The sequence below is a fragment of the Arachis stenosperma genome, chromosome 9 (genome assembly GCF_014773155.1).
Source record: "Arachis stenosperma cultivar V10309 chromosome 9, arast.V10309.gnm1.PFL2, whole genome shotgun sequence".
Taxonomy (NCBI): Eukaryota; Viridiplantae; Streptophyta; class Magnoliopsida; order Fabales; family Fabaceae; genus Arachis; species Arachis stenosperma.
This window is the reverse complement of record NC_080385.1, coordinates 68,114,793-68,133,844: the sequence shown is the minus strand read 5'-3', so window position 1 is coordinate 68,133,844 and position 19,052 is coordinate 68,114,793. Positions and strand designations below refer to the sequence as shown.

Genomic DNA, 19,052 nt, shown 5'->3' with positions numbered 1-19,052 from the left:
TCATCCCTGCACCAAATGTTGCTCAAAATCACGTTTTGAGCTATTTCTGGCGTTAAACGCCGGGCTGGTGCCCATTCCTGGCGTTTAACGCCAGGTTGTTGCCCTTTACTGGCGTTTAACGCCAGTCTGGTGCCCCTTTCTGGCGTTAAACGCCCAGAATGGTGCCAGACTGGGCGTTAAACGCCCAACAGCTAGTATTACTGGCGTTTGAACGCCAGCTTCTTCTCCTCCAGGGTGTGCTGTTTTTCTTCCTGTTTTTCATTCTGTTTTTGCTTTTTTCATTGTTTTTGTGACTTCTTATGATCATCAACCTACAAAAAAGATAAAATAACAAAAGAAAATAGTTAACTATAAAACATTGGGTTGCCTCCCAACAAGCGCTTCTTTAATGTCATTAGCTTGACAGAGGACTCTCATGGAGCCTCAGAAATGCTCAGAACCGTGTTGGAACCTCCCAACACCAAACTTAGAGTTTGAATGTGGGGGTTCAACACCAAACTTAGAGTTTGGTTGTGGCCTCCCAACACCAAACTTAGAGTTTGACTGTGGGGGCTCTGCTTGGCTCTGTTTTGAGAGGAGCTCTTCATGCTTCCTCTCCATGATGATAGAGGGATGTCCTTGGGCCTTAAACACCAAGGATTCTTCATTCACTTGAATGATCAACTCTCCTCTATCAACATCAATCACAGCCTTTGCTGTGGCTAGGAAGGGTCTGCCAAGGATGATGGATTCATCCATGCACTTCCCAGTCTCTAGGACTATGAAATCAGTAGGGATGTAATGGTCTTCAATCTTCACCAAAACATTCTCTACAAGTCCATGAGCTTGTTTTCTTGAATTGTCTGCCATCTCTAATGAGATTCTTGCAGCTTGCACCTCAAAGATCCCTAATTTCTCCATTACAGAGAGGGGCATGAGGTTTACACTTGACCCTAAGTCACACAAGGCCTTCTTGAAGGTCATGGTGCCTATGGTACAAGGTATAGAAAACTTCCCAGGATCTTGCCTCTTTTGAGGCAGTTTCTGCCTAGACAAGTCATCCAGTTCTTTGGTGAGCAAGGGAGGTTCATCCTCCCAAGTCTCATTTCCAAATAACTTGTCATTTAGCTTCATGATTGCTCCAAGGTATTTAGCAACTTGCTCTTCAGTGACATACTCATCCTCTTCAGAGGAAGAATACTCATCAGAGCTCATGAATGGCAGAAGTAAGTCCAATGGAATCTCTATGGTCTCATTTTGAGCCTCAGATTCCCATTGGAACTCAGAGGAGATTGGTACACGCCCACTGAGGTCTTCCTCAGTGGCGTCCTCCTCCTCTCTTTCCTCTCCACATTCGGCCATGGTTATGGCTTTGCACTCTCCTTTTGGATTTTCTTCTGTATTACTTGGGAGAGTACTAGGAGGGAGTTCAGTAACTTTCTTGCTCAGCTGACCCACTTGTCCTTCCAAATTTCTGATGGAGGACCTTGTTTCATTCATGAAACTTTGAGTGGTCTTTATTAGATCAGAGACCGTTGTTGCTAAGTTAGAAGTATTCTGCTTAGAACTCTCTGTCTGTTGCTGAGAAGATGATGGAAAAGGCTTGCTATTGCTAAACCTGTTTCTTCCACCATTATTGTTATTGAAACCTTGTTGAGGTCTCTCTTGATTCTTCCATGAGAGATTTGGGTGATTTCTCCATGAAGAATTATAGGTGTTTCCATAGGGTTCTCCTAGGTAATTCACCTCTTCCATGGAAGGGTTCTCAGGATCATAAGCTTCTTCCTCAGATGAAGCATCCTTAGTACTGTTTGGTGCATTTTGCATTCCAGACAGACTTTGAGAAATCAAATTGACTTGTTGAGTCAATATCTTGTTCTGAGCCAATATGGCATTCAGAGTGTCAATCTCAAGAACTCCTTTCTTCTGACTAGTCCCATTGTTCACAGGATTCCTTTCAGAAGTGTACATGAATTGGTTATTTGCAACCATTTCAATCAATTCTTGAGCTTCTGCAGGCGTCTTCTTCAGATGAAGAGATCCTCCAGCAGAGCTATCCAAAGACATCTTGGATAGTTCAGAGAGACCATCATAGAAAATACCTATGATGCTCCATTCAGAAAGCATGTCTGAGGGACATCTTCTGATTAATTGTTTGTATCTTTCCCAAGCTTCATAGAGGGATTCTCCATCCTTCTGTCTGAAGGTTTGGACTTCCACTCTAAGCTTACTCCATCTTTGTGGTGGAAAGAACTTTGCCAAGAAGGCATTGACTAGCTTCTCCCAAGAGTCCAGGCTTTCTTTAGGTTGAGAATCCAACCATATTCTAGCTCTGTCTCTTACAGCAAAAGGGAATAGCATCAGTCTGTAGACCTCAGGGTTAACCCCATTAGTCTTGACTGTGTCACAGATTTGCAAGAATTCAGCTAAGAACTGATGAGGATCTTCCATTGGAAGTCCATGGAACTTGCAATTCTGTTGCATTAGAGAAACTAATTGAGGCTTAAGCTCAAAGTTGTTTGCTCCAATGGCAGGGATAGAGATGCTTCTCCCATAAAAATCAGGAGTAGGTGCAGTGAAGTCACCCAGCACCTTCCTTGCATTGTTGGCATTGTTGTTGTTTTCGGCTGCCATGTGTTCTTCTTCCTTGAAGAATTCGGTCAGGTCCTCTAAAGAGAGTTGTGCTTTAGCTTCTCTTAGCTTTCTCTTCAAGGTCCTTTCAGGTTCAGGATCAGCTTTAACAAGAATGCCTTTGTCTCTGCTCCTGCTCATATGAAAGAGGAGAGAAAAAGAAAATGTGGAATCCTCTATGTCACAGTATAGAGATTCCTTGAAGTGTCAGAGGAAAAGAGAAATAGTAAGAAGAAGGAGAAGAAGAATTCGAACTTTAATTAGATAAGGTTCGAATTGTGCATTTAGAAGGAGTGGTACTCCATAAATAGAAGGATGTGAGAAGGAGGGAAGTAATTTTTCGAAAATTAATTAAAATATTTTGAAAACATTTTTGAAAAACATTAATTGATTTTCGAAAATAAAAGTGGAAAAGAAATCAAGTGATTTTTGAAAAAGATTTTTAAATTAGAAATAAAAAAAATTTGATTGAAAACTATTTTGAAAAAGATGTGGTTAAGAAGATATGATTGGTTTTAGAAAAATGTGATTGAGAAGATATGATTTGAAAAAAATTTAAAAAAAAGATATGATTTGAAAAACATTTTAAAAAGATTTGATTTTGAAAGTTAATGACTTGCCTAACAAGAAAAGATATGATTCAAACATAAAACCTTCCTCAACAGAAAAGGCAAAAAATGTTCAATCAAATCATTAATTGTTAGTAAGTATCTTTGAAAAAGGAAAGAAATTAATTTTGAAAACATTTGATTGAAAAGATATGATTTGAAAAAGATTTGATTTTGAAAAACTTTGAAAACTTGAAAAAAAATTGATTTGAAAACAAAATCTTCCCCCTAGCACCATCCTGGCGTTAAACGCCCAGAATGGTATACATTCTGGCGTTTAACGCCCAAAATGCTACCTTTTTGGGCGTTAAACGCCCAACCAGGTACCCTGGCTGGCGTTTAAACGCCAGTCTGCCTTCTTCACTGGGCATTTTTGAATGCTCAGCTTTTTCTGTATAATTCCTCTGCAGTATGTTCTGAATCTTCAATTCTTTGTATTATTGACTTGAAAAGACACAAATTAAAAATATTTTTGGATTTTTAGTAATCAAAATGCAACAAGAATCAAATAACAATGCATGCAAGACACCAAACTTAGCAGTTTGTGTACTACTGACACTATATGAGACACATAAATACTCAAGCCAAAAGAATTCAAAGATCAAAACAAAGAAATATATGCATGGATTCGAAAAATGTAACAAAAACATGCATTTGACACCAAACTTAAGATGAGACTCTAGACTCAAGCAAGAAACAGCAAATATTTTTTTTTTTGGTTTTTATGATTTTGTAATTTTTTTTTGGGTTTTTTTTTTCGAAAATTAAGTGGAAAAAGGTATCAAAATTCTTAATGAGAATTCCAGGAATCAGTGCAATGCTAGTCTAAGACTCCGGTCCAGGAATTAGACATGGCTTCACAGCCAGCCAAGCCTTCAAAGAAAGCTTCGGTCCAAAACACTAGACATGACCAAAGGTCAGCCAAGCCTTAGCAGATCACTGCTCCAAAAGCAAAATTGATGAAAATCAACAAGCTCTTGTGGTGATAAGTTGAAACCTCGGTCCAATCAGATTAGACATGGCTTCTCAGCCAGCCAGGTTTCAACAAATCATGAAACTCTAGAATTCATCTTCAAGAATTTCGAAAAAAAATAAATACCTAATCTAAGCAACAAGATGAACCGTCAGTTGTCCAAACTAGAACAATCCCAGGCATTGTTACCAAAAGCTTGCTCAAAACTTGAACAATCCCCGGCAACGGCGCCAAAAACTTGGTGCGCGAAATTGTGAACAATACTTTTCACAACTCTCATAATCCCCGGTAATGGCTCCAAAAACGTGGTAGCTCAATACCATGGCATTACACAACTTCGCACAACTAACCAGCAAGTGCACTGGGTCGTCCAAGTAATACCTTACGTGAGTAAGGGTCGATCCCACGGAGATTGTTAGCATTGAAGCAAGCTATGGTCATCTTGTAAATCTTAGTCAGGCAAACTCAAATGTATATGATGATGAACGAAAATAATATAAAGATAAAGATAGAGATACTTATGCATATCATTGGTGTAAGAGCTTCAGACAAGTGTATGAAGATGCCTTCCCTTCCGTCTCTCTGCTTTCCTACTGCCTTCATCCAATCCTTCTTACTCCTTTCCATGGCAAGCTTGTGTAGGGTTTCACTGTTGTCAGCAGCTACCTCCCATCCTCTCAGTGAAAGCGATTGCATATGTCCTGTCACGGCATAGCGGAATTCAGCTGTCGGTTCTCGGTCAGGCCGGAATAATATCCATTGATACGTTTGCGTCTGTCACTAACGCCCTAGCCTGCTAGGAGTTTGAAGCACGTCACAGTCATTCAATCATTGAATCCTACTCAGAATACCACAGACAAGGTTAGACCTTCCGGATTCTCTTGAATGCTGCCATCAGTTCTTGCCTATACCACGAAGACTCTGATCTCACGGAATGGTTGGCTCGTTTGTCAGGCGAGCACTCGGTTGTCAGGCGATCAACCATGCATCGTGCAATCAGGAATTCAAGAGATATTCACTAAGCCTCAGATGCTTGTAGAACAAGAATGGTTGTCAGTCACCTTGTTCATGAGTGAGAATGGTGATGGGCGTCAATCATCACCTTCATCATGTTTAAGAACAAGTGATATCTTGGATAAAGAACAAGCGGAATTGAATGGAAGAACAATAGTAATTGCATTAATACTCGAGGTACAGCAGAGCTCCACACCTTAATCTATGGTGTGTAGAAACTCCACCGTTGAAAATACATAAGAACAAGGTCTAGGCATGGCCGAATGGCCAGCCTCCCAAAGGTCTAAGATAGCATAAAACAAAGATAGCTACCAAAAAGTCTCTCTAATACAATAGTAAAAGGTCATACTTATAGAAAACTAGTACATAGATGAGTAAATGACATAAAAATCCACTTCCGGGCCCACTTGGTGTGTGCTTGGGCTGAGCAATGAAGCTTTTTCGTGTAGAGACTCTCCTTGGAGTTAAACGCCAGCTTTAGTGCCAGTTTGGGCGTTTAACTCCCAATTAGGTGCCAGTTCCGGCGTTTAACGCTGGAATTTCTTGAGGTGACTTTGAACGCCGGTTTGGGCCATCAAATCTTGGGCAAAGTATGGACTATTATATATTGCTGGAAAGCCCAGGATGTCTACTTTCCAACGCCGTTGAGAGCGCGCCAATTGGGCTTCTGTAGCTCCAGAAAATCCACTTCGATTGCAGGGAGGTCAGAATCCAACAGCATCTGCAGTCCTTTTGAATCTCTGGATCAGATTTTTGCTCAGGTCCCTCAATTTCAGCCAGAAAATACCTGAAATCACAGAAAAACACACAAACTCATAGTAAAGTCCAGAAAAGTGAATTTTAATTAAAAACTACTAAAAATATAATAAAAACTAACTAAATCATAACAAAAACATACTAAAAATAATGCCAAAAAGTATACAAATTATCCGCTCATCACAAATATAGTATATAATAATTACAACTAACAACATATATTATGAACAAAAAATACAATAAGAAGTAAATAAAACTCATATGAATAAAATCAAATAAAAAATAAAAAATTTATACACAATATAAATATAGTACAATAAAGGATAGAAAAATAATTTATATAAACAAAAAATAATAAAAATATCATAAAAATTAATAAAAATAAAAATTTATATCAACAATAGTTGTCATATGAATAAAAACATACAACAAAAATATAACATCAAAACAGTAAAAAAATAACATCAGAACGCTCAAAAAATAATATAAAAAATATTTATCATATAAATAAAAAAATACAACTAAAAAACATAAAAATCAAAATATGAAAGAAAGTACTAAAAAAATAAAAAACAAATAAAATTTTTACCTTGGCAGTGATTGAAACAAATATGAAAGATTTTGATGAAAAAAAAAATTATAACGAAGAACATACACAAAGCTGTGAAAGTTATGCTTACCTGCATCCTTTTTGTAGAAGAAAATAAAGGTTAGGATTGGTAGAGAAGGAATAAATTTCTCACCTAATTCCTCCAACAGTAACCAGCTTTTTTCAACGTCAACGCAGAAACTAGAATTTTTAGCTTCACATGAACGTACGTTATTCAGAGGTGAAAGTACTTCTAAATTCAAAGTTTCAAAAAGTTACCAAACGTAAAAGTAGAACGTTCAATACACTCGGACGGGCTTCTCACTTTCCCAACATAAACCCCAAACTATGAAGCAGGGACACTTCACTGAGTTTTCGAGTTCGCGTGTCGGACACATTTCGGACACAACACTCACTGATACTCGTCTGACTCGCGTGTCTACTGTGTCCAATCGTGTCTTAATAAAAAATAAAAAATTCTTTTCCGGACACGCCTGGACACACCTAAATACCATCACGTGTCAGCGTGTCCAGTCTTATTCTTAACATGTATTCTTAAAATAAATTTAGATATAATGTACATTATTATTTATTAAAATAAAAAAATATTTTATATACTTGATATAATTAAAATAAGACATTAAAAATAATTAAAAATTTTAATTTATATTTAATATCAATAAAATATCAAAATATCATTACGATTTATCTAAAAAATATTTTATATTTTATATCTATGCGCATTCCCGTGTCAGATAAAATTGTAAAATTTTCACGTGTCGGCATATCCGGTATCGTGTCGTATTCCGTGTCCGTGTATCAATGCCCCAAACACACCCTAAGTCGCCAAGTAGGTTGCATTGTTTTAACGCTTTTGCTTTTGATGTCACATGCATCACCTGTCTATTGTTTAAAATAACAATAAATAAATAAGTTATTTGTAACACCTTCACTATCAGAATGTCACGCTTCTGGCTGCGCCACTCTGATAGCAAGAAGTATTACGATAACTACGTATACTTAATAACAAAAATATTAGCCTTTGACTCGAAACTGTATCATTGATTTCTTTAAAAACACAGAAATACTGTATCTTGAAATTAAACAAAGCATATACAAATATAGATAACTTCTTACATAAATAGCTTATAAATATAATATACATACACAACATATAATAACTGAAATATTGTAGCAATTAACGCCACAAAACCTCAGCGTAAGATAACAGAATAGTGACTAAAGATCTCCTTAAAACGAAAATGCTTACCGCAACAAACGAAGAATGACTAAATCGAGTAGCGGCAGGTCCGGTGGTAGTTCCAACGGCCACAGAACTGCTCCCGGCGGCCAGAATCATTGCGAAACAATCTTCACCTCCTCTGAAAGTGACTCCTGCGGCAGTTACCTCTCCATTATCTTTGCACTATGCGTTTTCCCTCCCTTAGCTCAGTTCGGTAGCGGATTTGACTCCACCAGCAACGACGTTGGCGAGATTCTCCTTTGGTGGTGTTAGCTAGGGTTCTAGCGGCGATGAGATGCAGCGGTGGTGGTTGGCTTCACAGATAGCGACTGAGCACGGCGGCGCAAGTGACAAGACGGGTTCAACGGTGATGAAGGCGTGACGGCAATGCGCATTTCTTTCTTCCGTAGTTCTGTCTCCTCTCGCATGCCCTTCTTTCTCCTCTTTACTTGGACGGTAAGTTCAGTGGTGGCAGCGGCCAGACGCGACAAAAACGGCGAGGCGACGACGACTGGGAAGAAGCTAGTGGCGTGGTGCGATGGCGTCTTCTTCCTCGGCTCCCTCACGCGGTGGTTCGACCTGGATGGAAAGCACGAAAATGATGGTAAGGATCCTCCTAGCGGCGGCTCTGTCTCAGCGACAACTCTTTCTCTCCGTGATAGTGACGCAGTCCTTTCTCCCTACCCGACCTCTCTTCCTCTCCGCCCTCCCTTTCTTTCCTTTTTTCTTTTCTTTCTTTCTTTCTTTCCATTTTCCTTTCTTTTTTCTTTTCTTTCATTTCGTCAGTGTTTGTCCACTTTGGGAAGTGGGAGGTATGGCGGTGGAGGGTTTAGGGTATTTTTTAATAAAATTAAGGTATAATATATAAATTAAAAATATAATTCAATCCCTTAAAATTAATTTAAAAATATTACTTGATTATCAATTTGCTAATTAAATTTTAATCAAGTATTCTAATTTAAAACTAGAGATGATATAAATTATTTTCTTTGTTTATAAAAATTAAAATATTAAATTCTGAAATCTCAATTATTTAACCTAAATCATATAAAATTCTTATTCTTTTACAACTGTAAAGTTGTATAATTTAAATATAGAGAATTATTTAATAATTATAAGATTAAGTAAAATTTCTAATTTAATTATCAAAACTTGATTTAATTACTTTTAATAAAATAATTTTTGAAAATAAAATCTCAAATGAATAAATAAATTGAAATTAACTCAAAATAAGATTTTCCGAAAATTCTGGGTCTTACATCCTACCCATCTTATAAAAATTTTTGTTGTCAAAAATTAAAGTAATACATAAGATACTATATATTTTAATACTTTACTTTTAAATACTTTAGAAAAGTAAGAAGTCTTGGCATAATACAAATTTTCAAATACTGAATAAGCCATAAGACTTAGATATAACGGAAAAGTGTGATATAAAGCAGAAGTTATTAGATAGGCTCAAAAATAAAGAGATTACGTTGTTAACATCAACGACTTTAAAATAGCTCTTTATCACAACTCCTAACTGCACTTTATCGAACGACTCATCTGAAGATTCTCAATCTCATCTATCACCTTGGAACCCACTACCAGTCACAAGCCTAATATCAACAAAACCCCTTTTGCGTAAAACAAAACTCCACAATATTTTGTGACATCGCACACTCGCAAGCTTCACATTCTGCGTCTATGAAACGTGTCCTAAAGAACTAACAAATCGCTTGCTATACCTAAAGGTCGCACGTGATATTAAACTAAATCTCGAGTTTACTCAAAAGAATACAAGACCTCAAAAAAGAAGGACAAGTGACAAGAACAACACTCACAAGAATCTGAAGAGCTACTGAGATCACAAGTAAACAAGAATATACAAGCAATGAAGAATGTTGGGGTGAAAATCAAATCACAAGTTTAAAAAAGGATCTCGAATCAAAAGGAATTCAACAGGAACAATAAGAAGAAAACAATGTAGCAGATTGAAACAAAATTAAGCTGAGTCAAAAAAGTATGAGATCATAGGAGAAGAATAACTAAAGCCATTGATAATGCTCACAAAGTTTTTTTTTTTTGAAAGTATGATTAGAAACGCCTTCAAATACATTGTTCATGAAGAATGAAAAACTTTAAGGAAATCATTTAACGTTCCGAATAAAAAGTACGTAACAAACATTTTACAAAATAAAAGTAAAAACATAAATGTTGCGTTGTTTTTGAACAAGTTCAAATTTAAATAGATTATGCATCATTTGAAAATGAAAATTAGTTTTGGCTAAGAGAAAAATATTTTTCTCGAATATCTTAAAAGGTATTTAGGTGCATAGCCAAACAAAAACATGCATAAAAACTACAGTTTGGTTGGGAGGCAATTAAGTTTCATTTTGAAAAGAAAGCCTGAGATTAAGTTTTGCCCATAGAGGAATAAGAGATGCATTACAAATAGACAGGTTTTGAACTACATAAGGGAGATTTCAAAGCGTGTGGTGAATCAGAAACGATTTTATTAAAATTTGAAGGAATAGTTGTGGATACAGTCAAGTAAGATAAAAATTGAACTAAAATTTTTTTTTAGAAGAATCTGAAAGTAGAACATTTAGAAAAAGACCACACGGAACAATGTAGCGCACCAAAATGAATTCAAGCAAAGGAATGCAAAGTTAAAGAAAACTTTACACGAGAATAATCCGAAACTTCTTTAAAAAGTTTAAAATAATAATCCGAGAAAATATTTTGGAGTCACAACCTCATGAGAATCTTCAAAAATATTGAGATGTACTAAGAAGAAAATCAATTCACATCTTGCGAAAGAAACTCAAATTAAGGGAATTTAGACAAGATTTACAAAGCAAATCATATCAAGTAGGATTTTAGATGCAGAAACAGTCTTCTCCTCCTCTGGCAGTGACTTCTGCGGCAGCCACCTCTCCGTTCTCTTTTCACTATGCGTTTCCCCTCCCTTAGCTCAGTTCGGTAGCGGATTCGACTCTACTAGTGACGGCATTGGTGAGCCTCCCCTTTGGCGGTGACAGCTAGTGTTCTAGTGGCGGTGAGATGCAACAGTGGTGGTGGGCTTCATAGACAACGACTGAGCACGACGGCGCAACTGACAAGACGGGTTCGGCGGTGATGAAGGCGGTGACCAGACGCAACAAAAACGGCGAGGCGACGACGACTGGGAAGAAGCTGGTGGCATAGTGCGATGGCGTCTTTTTCCTCGGCTCCCACTCGCGACGGTTCGACCTGGATGGAAAGCACGAAAATGACGGTGAGGATCCTCCCAGCGGCAGCTCTGGCTCAGTGACGTCTCTCTCTCTCCGTGATGGTGACGCGGTCCTTTCCCCCTTCCCGGTCTCTCTTCCTCTCTGCCCTCCCTTTCTTTCTTTCCTTTTTTCTTTCATTCTTTTCTGTTTTTCCTTTCTTTTTCCTTTTCTTTTATTTTGTCTGTGTGTGTCCACTTTGGGAAGAGGGAGGTGTGGTGGTGGAGGGTTTAGGGTAATTTTTAATAAAATTAAGGTATAATATATAAAATTATAATATAATTCAATCCCTTAAAATTAATTTAAAAATATTACTTGATTATCAATTTGCTAATTGAATTTTAATCAAGTATTCTAATTTAAAATTAGAGATGATATAATTTATTTTTTTTTGGTTTATAAAAATTAAAATATTAAATTCTAAAATTTCAATTATTTAATCTAAATCATATAAAATTCTTATTCTTTTACAACTCTAAAGTTGTATAATTTAAATATAGAAAGTTATTCAATAATTATAAGATTAAATAAAACTTTTAATTTAATTATCAAAACTTGATTTAATTACTTTTAATAAAATAATTTCTAAAAATAAAATCTCTAATAAATAAATAAATTAAAATTAATTCATAATGAGAGTCTCCAAAAATTCAGGATCTTACATTATTGTTCAAGTTAGTTTTTAAATATTTTAAGAACTCAAAAAATAAGATATACTAACAAAATTAGTATTTTTAAAATTTCTTCTGTTTTGGTGTCTTTTCTTCTTAAAATGTCTTTTTCTTTTTTTTTTCGTTTTCATAATTTTTATTTATACAGAATTTTATAGTTGTATCTAAAAATTTTGTATCTATGTCTAAATTTTATGCACTTTTGAAAAAATGTATGCGTTTGTTAAAGTGTACATTAAATAGAAACAAAAAACAAAAATGAAAGAAAAACAATCCTCAATGGAAAGAGGAAAAGGTTGATGCTGAGCCAACTCATCAGATATTCCTTGTCATGTTCGTCTACATAAACTTCATTGACATATTAATAATAAATGAGTAATACAATTTTCTATTCCCTAATCATAACTTCTTTGTTAATTGAATAAATATATAGAGCAAACATGGTTATTGGATAATGGATTGGAAAGCTTTTTTGGCGTGTTCACCTCATGTTCATCATTCACAATTTAATAATTTCAGAAGTCACAAGAAGTGAACTAATTCCTTTCTTTTCGCTCGGGAAATTTGAAAAGTTCCTCGTGTTTGAAAAACAAAATATATGTTTTTTAAAATAATTAGATAAACGCCCCCACTTGTTGTAAAAGAACTAATTGACCCTTGGCTTTTGGTTCAAGTACAGCTAGAAGTTATGTGAAACCTAATGAAATATAAATAAGAAATAGGGGACCACAGATAGAGAAAGATCAAAGTAGTGAATGTGTATGTATGTAGGAGAATCTATAATAATATATGTGGCAACTTCACAAGATAATAATCCTCTCTATGCGTTAACTTTATCTACATTGGTAGTGACAAATTGAATGCATCAACAAATACAACATACAACCATATGAATAATGCAATGTTCTCAATGCATGCCATGTCTGTGTTTTGTTCTGTTCCTCACACCATAAAGGTAAACTCAACTTGTTCTCTCTCTCTCTCTCTCTCTCTGTTGTGGCCTTTTGAGTCCAAATTCACTTAGCCTTTTGAGTTTCAAAAATTATAAATATTAAAAGTTTTTAAATAATAATTAATAATAATAATAACTGTGTCACTGTTTTGGTGGATTTTTCTGGTAAACCTGTCATCGTATCTAATTTCAGGGTATTGAATCTTCTTCTTATGGTCTTTCATTGCATGTTTTATGTGTATGTCTCTTCTTCTCTCTTGATATTCTAAATCATCATTTATTATTATTATTATGGCTACGCTTTACCTTGATAAGGTCTAAATCAATTCAAAGTTAAAAAGTTTGAAAATTTCCTGAATATTTTTGGTGAATTAGGTCCCAATAATTCACCCAATGTTCGACCTTTCTTCTTCTTCCACTACTCCATCACTGTATGTTTTTTTACTGTTAAAAATAAAAAATTAACTATTATTGGTATGAAATATTTATGATGGCGTGAAATTATGTGAATTGCAAGTTTGTTACCAAAATTTGGCAAGTTTTTGACTGTTTTCTTCCCTTCTATTACTGTTTGTGGTTGAGCAAGCATACACAAACACACACACAGACACTGAAATGCATGTTTTTCATATTCATGTATAAGTGTAACTTTGATGAACTATGATTAAACTTGACATTTATGGAAACAGTTCAAAAGGGTGACAGCTATGGCCCACACAAGAGTTTAAGGTTAGTATTCTCATTTCTTTTTTCCTTCATATTTTCTGTCTCCTTTTGGAGTAGTTAAAGGCTCACAAGTTGAAACCTTTGTAACTGTAGATTAGTCACAAGTTCATAAACCAAAAAGTGTCATTCCAGAAGAACCTATTTTTCTTGCTTTTGGAATAAAAATAAAATTTCAAAATTGTTGGTTCTGTGAAGAAAATGGAGGGACAGAGGAATAATAACAACAACAATAGTATTGAGAGAGTGGTTTCACAGAAAGCAATTCAGATGGGAAGCTCATTCCCATGCCAAATTTGTGTGGTGGGATTTCTGTGTGGTGTTTGCCTCACTTCTCTGTTCTTGGCTGCTTTGACTTCATTTGGAACCTTCCAGCTTGGTCCAATTTCATTCTCATCACCCATGTTGTTCTCAGTGGCTGCTTCTGATTCTTCATCATCTTCAGGGAACTCAACTTTTCATGATCATACCGGTATGTCAAAATTCCCTTATATAAACCATTTGTGTTCCAAATTTAGTAGGAATTGAACTAATCTGACTGGAGCCGAGCCTGATTCGGGGCCTCCTTCATTTAAGCCTTTTGTTGTGTATGTATGGTGCTATTTTGAATCTTGAATTTTGTTTTTGTGTAAGTGGGATTGTGGATGTGGATGCAGGGTGGTTCTTCTTTCACTCTTTTGAAGTTTTGAGTACTATTGTCGTTATAACAAATGGGTAATACTACTGTGAAAATGAGGCCTATCATCGACCATTGAGTATGAATTTTGAGATAATAGAACATTTTTTTCTTTTTCTTTTTTTTTCCGAAAAAGACATTAAAGAAAATTTATCTCTGGATTAGAAATTACCTCCAATATTTAATCTTCTTTTTTTCTTGTTTTTTTTGGTAATAAAAAAGATTGCATAGGAACACTAGGGGGAACTACTTTTCTTCTGTCCCCTCTTTTTATTTTGTCTTATCTTTCATGAATAAAGGACCAAGTTTATAATGATTTGTTACTTTATTTCAAAGTTTGGTTTATCCATGATGGGAAATTGATGGGAATGAGTTAAGTAGGCTTCAGAATGAAGAAATCTTAAGTACTTCAATTTCTTACTTTACGTTAAGCATACTCTAATACCAACTCTTTTTCACTTTGACTGCATTTCCTAGAGTATATTATTAGGAAGAAAAATGTGTAGTACTGTACATTTGGGAAATTCTTCAAATCACTAAAACCGATCACAAGGATTTAGTTTAGTAATTACATTAACTAATTTGATTATTATGAATAGATTAGATTAAATTTATGGTGGAATAATGTGTTTTCTTTGTTTCATTAGTTAGACATTCAGAGTGTGACTTTAAGCTTAAGCAAGCAGAGCGATTATCTGAATCGAATAGCAATAATGAGGGAGATGAAGATGAAAGAGTGTCATTGCTTTATTCAGCTTGGAATGCAGAGCTAACTAAATCGAAAACCGGGGGAGGTGGTAATTACTTCAAGAAAGATGGAACTAATGTGTCCGATATTCCTAATGCCCCACATTTAGAAAATTGCAAGGTGAAGACAAAGCTCTACGGCCGTCTTGATCAGCGTACGGGGAACGAGAGCTTCCCACCATGGACTAGTTGGAAGGGGTTCTTAGACACACATCCTGTTGCTTCGTCAAACGAGCAGATTAAAGAACTTAAGTATCAGGCTGTTTCAGAGGGGACTTATCCACCATGGGTACGATCTTAGAGTTTTCTAAGATATCTTGGACTCAGCGTAAACATTTTTGCTAACAGATTTGTTTAGCGTACTTTCCAAGTGTGGCAGCATTACTTTTTTTTCACAGCCAATATTCATTTCTAGTATATCTTAAGTTAGTTTTATTTAGAAATGATAATGGCAATAGTAAATTCTCACTAAATTATTAACTAATTAAAAGAATAAATCTTTCCAAACATTTAGGACATAACTTTAATCGACCAAATATACAAAAATGGTGCTGGTGATTTTTTGCATTTAAGGAATAAGATGAAATGTTGCAATTACTTCCAAGTTTGTTTACATAGAAGATTTTGCAGATTGCAGGATCCGATGAAGAAAACTATCCAATGACTAGAAAAGTGCAGCGCGATATATGGATTCATCAGCATCCTATAGACTGCAGGGACCCGAATGTGAAGTTCCTTGTAGCTGACTGGGAGAGATTGCCAGGATTTGGTATCGGAGCTCAGATTGCCGGTATGTGTGGACTTCTTGCTATTGCAATCAGTGAAGGCAGAGTACTTGTCGCAAACTATTACAACAGAGCTGATCATGATGGTTGCAAAGGTATATATCTATTTTTGAGCCAAACATATCTTGAATTTAGTTTTAGGATTCGCAATATGAATGATCTTAGCACAAGACCAATTTGAATTTTGATGATACTGTAAATGGCATTTTTTTTTATCTTCAGCGTCGTCGCGGTCTAGTTGGAGTTGTTACTTCTTTCCAGAAACATCCCAGGAATGCCGGCAGCGTGCATTTGAATTGATGAAGAGCGAAGAGGCACGGAATAACGGAATTGTGACAATAAAAGAAAGTTATACATCCAAGCACATATGGGCTGGACCAACTCCTAGGTAAGTTCTTACGCCTGCAATTATATACATTTCTTCTGTTTTCTTTTATTTGACACCGCCACTTTTTGGTAGAATGTTGATCCTTTGAAAGTTACTCTTTCGATGCCAACATATCGTGCAGGAAATGGGGTACGCCGTGGAGTTATTTGCAACCTACAACTGATGTCAATGGGAGCCTGCTGGTTTCTCATAGAAAAATGGATAGAAGGTGGTGGAGAGCACAGGTACTTAATCATTATTCATTAGAGAAACAAAAAACTGTATCCTAATTTTGGCAATAGTTTGAGATCAAAATTTTGTTGAGCAATGTTACCTGACTAGAAAAATTAATTTTTTTTGTTAAAACTTTAACTAACTAAACCTTAAATATTAAGTTCTAAACTCTAAACCCTAAACAAAATTTTAATAGTATAAAAATAAGGTGTTGGCCAAAAAATTTTGGTTAATATTGATAAAAGGTATTAATCACCTAACATTTCTCAATTTTGTTTCCATAACATTGTTGCTCATCAGGCTGTTCGCTACTTAATGAGGTTCCCAACTGAGTACACATGCAATTTGATAAATGAGGCGAGCCACGCCGCCTTTGGAACAATAGCTGCGAAAATGGTTATTGAAAGTCTTGCTGGAGGTTGGCCAAAGGTGATTGTTAATTTTTGTCTCAGAATAATCGAAAATCCTACACAAGATAACATATCATTGATCCTTTGAAAACTTTTTTCCTCAATTTATGTTGTAAAGTGTAATCTATATATATATAAAAGAAAATATTGAAGGGTGAAAGATTACGCTTGATATATATATATATATATATATATATATATATATATATATATATGTGTGTGTGTGTCCATTTAATTGGAGTTTATATTAATATATAATTTCCTTTTTCCTATTGAACTTAATGTAGTGTTTGGTCACGTTAGATAGTCAAATAGAGGTGAGTGTTAGTAGGGAGGGAAACATGTTTGAAGGAGACAGAGACAACCTTGAAAACTATCTCTATTTCTAAACAACTTATAAGATAATTTCCATCCATTTAAAATAGGAGTAACGCTAGAGAAACAATAATAATCCAAAGTTATCTTATTTAACTTAACATCTATAATTTTATATATGTAATATCTATAATTACACACCTAATGAATGAAAAAAAAAGAGAGCAAGAGTTATGGCTACTTTGGCTCCCAAACATTTTCATAAAATAGAGACACAATAAATATGTCTTGAGAATAACTGTTAGCAAACTTGCCCCACTGTCTCCGCCATTGTTGTTCAATAGGAACAAAACAATACCTAAAGAGGAGAAGAGATCTAACCTAATTACTACCACACCAAACTGTTTTTTCTTTTTCTTCCCTCAAGCTAGTTGTATTAATTGAAGTTAATTCCAAGTTTGTAGTTTGGTCAGCAAAGTGGTGAGAAAGAGAGGTCAGAGATAAATGAGTATGTGTGGTCCAATCACAAGCCATGGATTCCTAGGCCTCTCCTAAGCATGCACGTGAGAATGGGCGACAAAGCATGTGAAATGAAGGTAGTTGAGTTTGAAGGATACATGGAACTTGCTGATAGGATTAGGAGACACTTCCCAAACCTTAATAACATTTGGCTCTCCACTGAGATGCAGGTATATTATGCTACATTTATTGCACACCTTCTGATCTCCCCTTTCATATTATATATTTTTACATACTCATTTTGTTTCTGCCATTCTAAAATCCTAGAAGATATCGTATGTTTGGATCTAAAACTTTTAATTTTTGAATATAATGTAAGTAGTTTTCTTTCTTTTTTCTTTTTTCAAAAAAATATAACTTATTTTCCTATGAATAATAGATCCTTCCAAACATATTTCTAACTACTAAATGAGGAAAGAATTCCTTGCTTTTGAGATTTAGATATTTAAAAATAGGATATATATCACTAATAAGTACAATTTTTAGATAAGTTTTTTAGGTAGTGCTAGGGAACCAACAATAGAAACTTGTTTCAGCCAACTCTACAGCAAGTTGTCAAGCAAGCATAGTATGAAGTCTACTAAAGATAAACTTTTGTTGAGTTTGGATTTTGGATATTTCTTTTAATTAAGTTTGGGGTGTTCTTATTTTTAAGAATTTCAAATGTATTTTTTTTCTTGTGTTGAATGTTGACTACAACATTAGCTGTGTAATATTGGCTTCCAAAACTTTTAAAATTTTTTTTAATAAAAATAATAACGCTCAAACACAATAAGAACCATACGAACAAAACGCAACACTCAAACGAGTATTAAGAATTGGCACATGGATCTATTATTCTCGTATGGCTTTTACATAGTTTGATATACAATGAAGAATTATTAAGAATGTAATTTGATGCAGGAAGTAATTGAGAAGACCAAAAAATACCCTCACTGGAACTTCCACTATACAAAGGTGAGGCGCCAAGCGAGGGCAAACATGTCAATGGCAAACTATGAAGCTAGCCTTGGAAGGGAGACAAGCACCAACTATCCACTGGTCAATTTCTTGATGGCAGTGGATTCTGATTTCTTTGTTGGAGCATTGGGTTCTACTTGGTCCTTCCTCATAGATGGAATGAGGAATACTGGCGGGAAGGTTATGGCAGGGTACTTGAGTGTTAACAAGGACAGATTTTGGTAGGGTTTCATGTTTGTAAAATTAGATTACTCGTCAATTATATGATAGTAATATGATCTCATGATTCTTTTTGTTATGTGTAATTATTGTACATAAGCCAGAACATGGTAAATTGGAGCTGTAAAAGAATAAGTGATTGAAAGAGCACACATATTCAGATATTTTTCCTCCTTTTTTCATTTTTTTTATTAGTGGCGGTTTTTCATGGCTATTGATAGAGATGGCAAAACAGACTATCCACTCTATTCTATCAAAACCCACCTAAAAGTGTGGTTGGACGGGCCAAACCTGATATATATATATATATATATATATATATATATATATATATATATATATATATATATATATATATATATATATTGAACGGGTTGAAAATTTCGGTTCCTTCTTTTGGAGTTATTTTTTCAATGTTCTTAGATTG

At 35.1% G+C, this 19,052-nt stretch overlaps 1 protein-coding gene and 1 non-coding gene across 3 annotated transcripts; both read left to right on the top strand.

Annotated features, from left to right (window-relative positions):
- The first annotated feature begins 2,100 nt into the window (after positions 1–2,100).
- LOC130953123 (small nucleolar RNA R71) lies at positions 2,101–2,208 on the top strand. Its single transcript, XR_009075295.1, has one exon. It is a non-coding gene; the product is annotated as a small nucleolar RNA R71 (small nucleolar RNA).
- Positions 2,209–12,534: 10,326 nt separating this feature from the next.
- On the top strand, positions 12,535–18,789 carry LOC130947290 (uncharacterized). 2 transcript variants are annotated; one of them, XM_057875949.1, is made up of 10 exons: positions 12,535–12,673; positions 13,360–13,399; positions 13,490–13,865; positions 14,717–15,105; positions 15,447–15,696; positions 15,824–15,989; positions 16,111–16,213; positions 16,503–16,631; positions 17,392–17,616; positions 18,350–18,789. In XM_057875949.1, the coding sequence occupies exons 3-10, from the start codon at positions 13,595–13,597 to the stop codon at positions 18,629–18,631; spliced, it is 1,815 nt and encodes a 604-aa protein (XP_057731932.1). In that variant the 5' UTR covers positions 12,535–12,673; positions 13,360–13,399; positions 13,490–13,594; the 3' UTR covers positions 18,632–18,789. The 2 variants fall into 2 exon arrangements, with proteins under 2 accessions (XP_057731932.1, XP_057731933.1); XM_057875950.1 differs by lacking the exon at positions 12,535–12,673 and adding an exon at positions 12,891–12,908.
- Positions 18,790–19,052: the final 263 nt, after the last annotated feature.

What these genes read in the sequence shown, in the direction of transcription:
- LOC130947290 (XM_057875949.1), top strand. Translation starts at nt 13,595, where the DNA reads ATGGAGGGACAGAGGAATAATAACAACAACAATAGTATTGAGAGAGTG. An exon ending in AACTTTTCATGATCATACCG is followed by an intron (nt 13,866 to 14,716) that starts GTATGTCAAAAT and finishes TTGTTTCATTAG; the next exon opens with TTAGACATTCAGAGTGTGAC. An exon ending in TTGCTGGAGGTTGGCCAAAG is followed by an intron (nt 16,632 to 17,391) that starts GTGATTGTTAAT and finishes CCAAGTTTGTAG; the next exon opens with TTTGGTCAGCAAAGTGGTGA.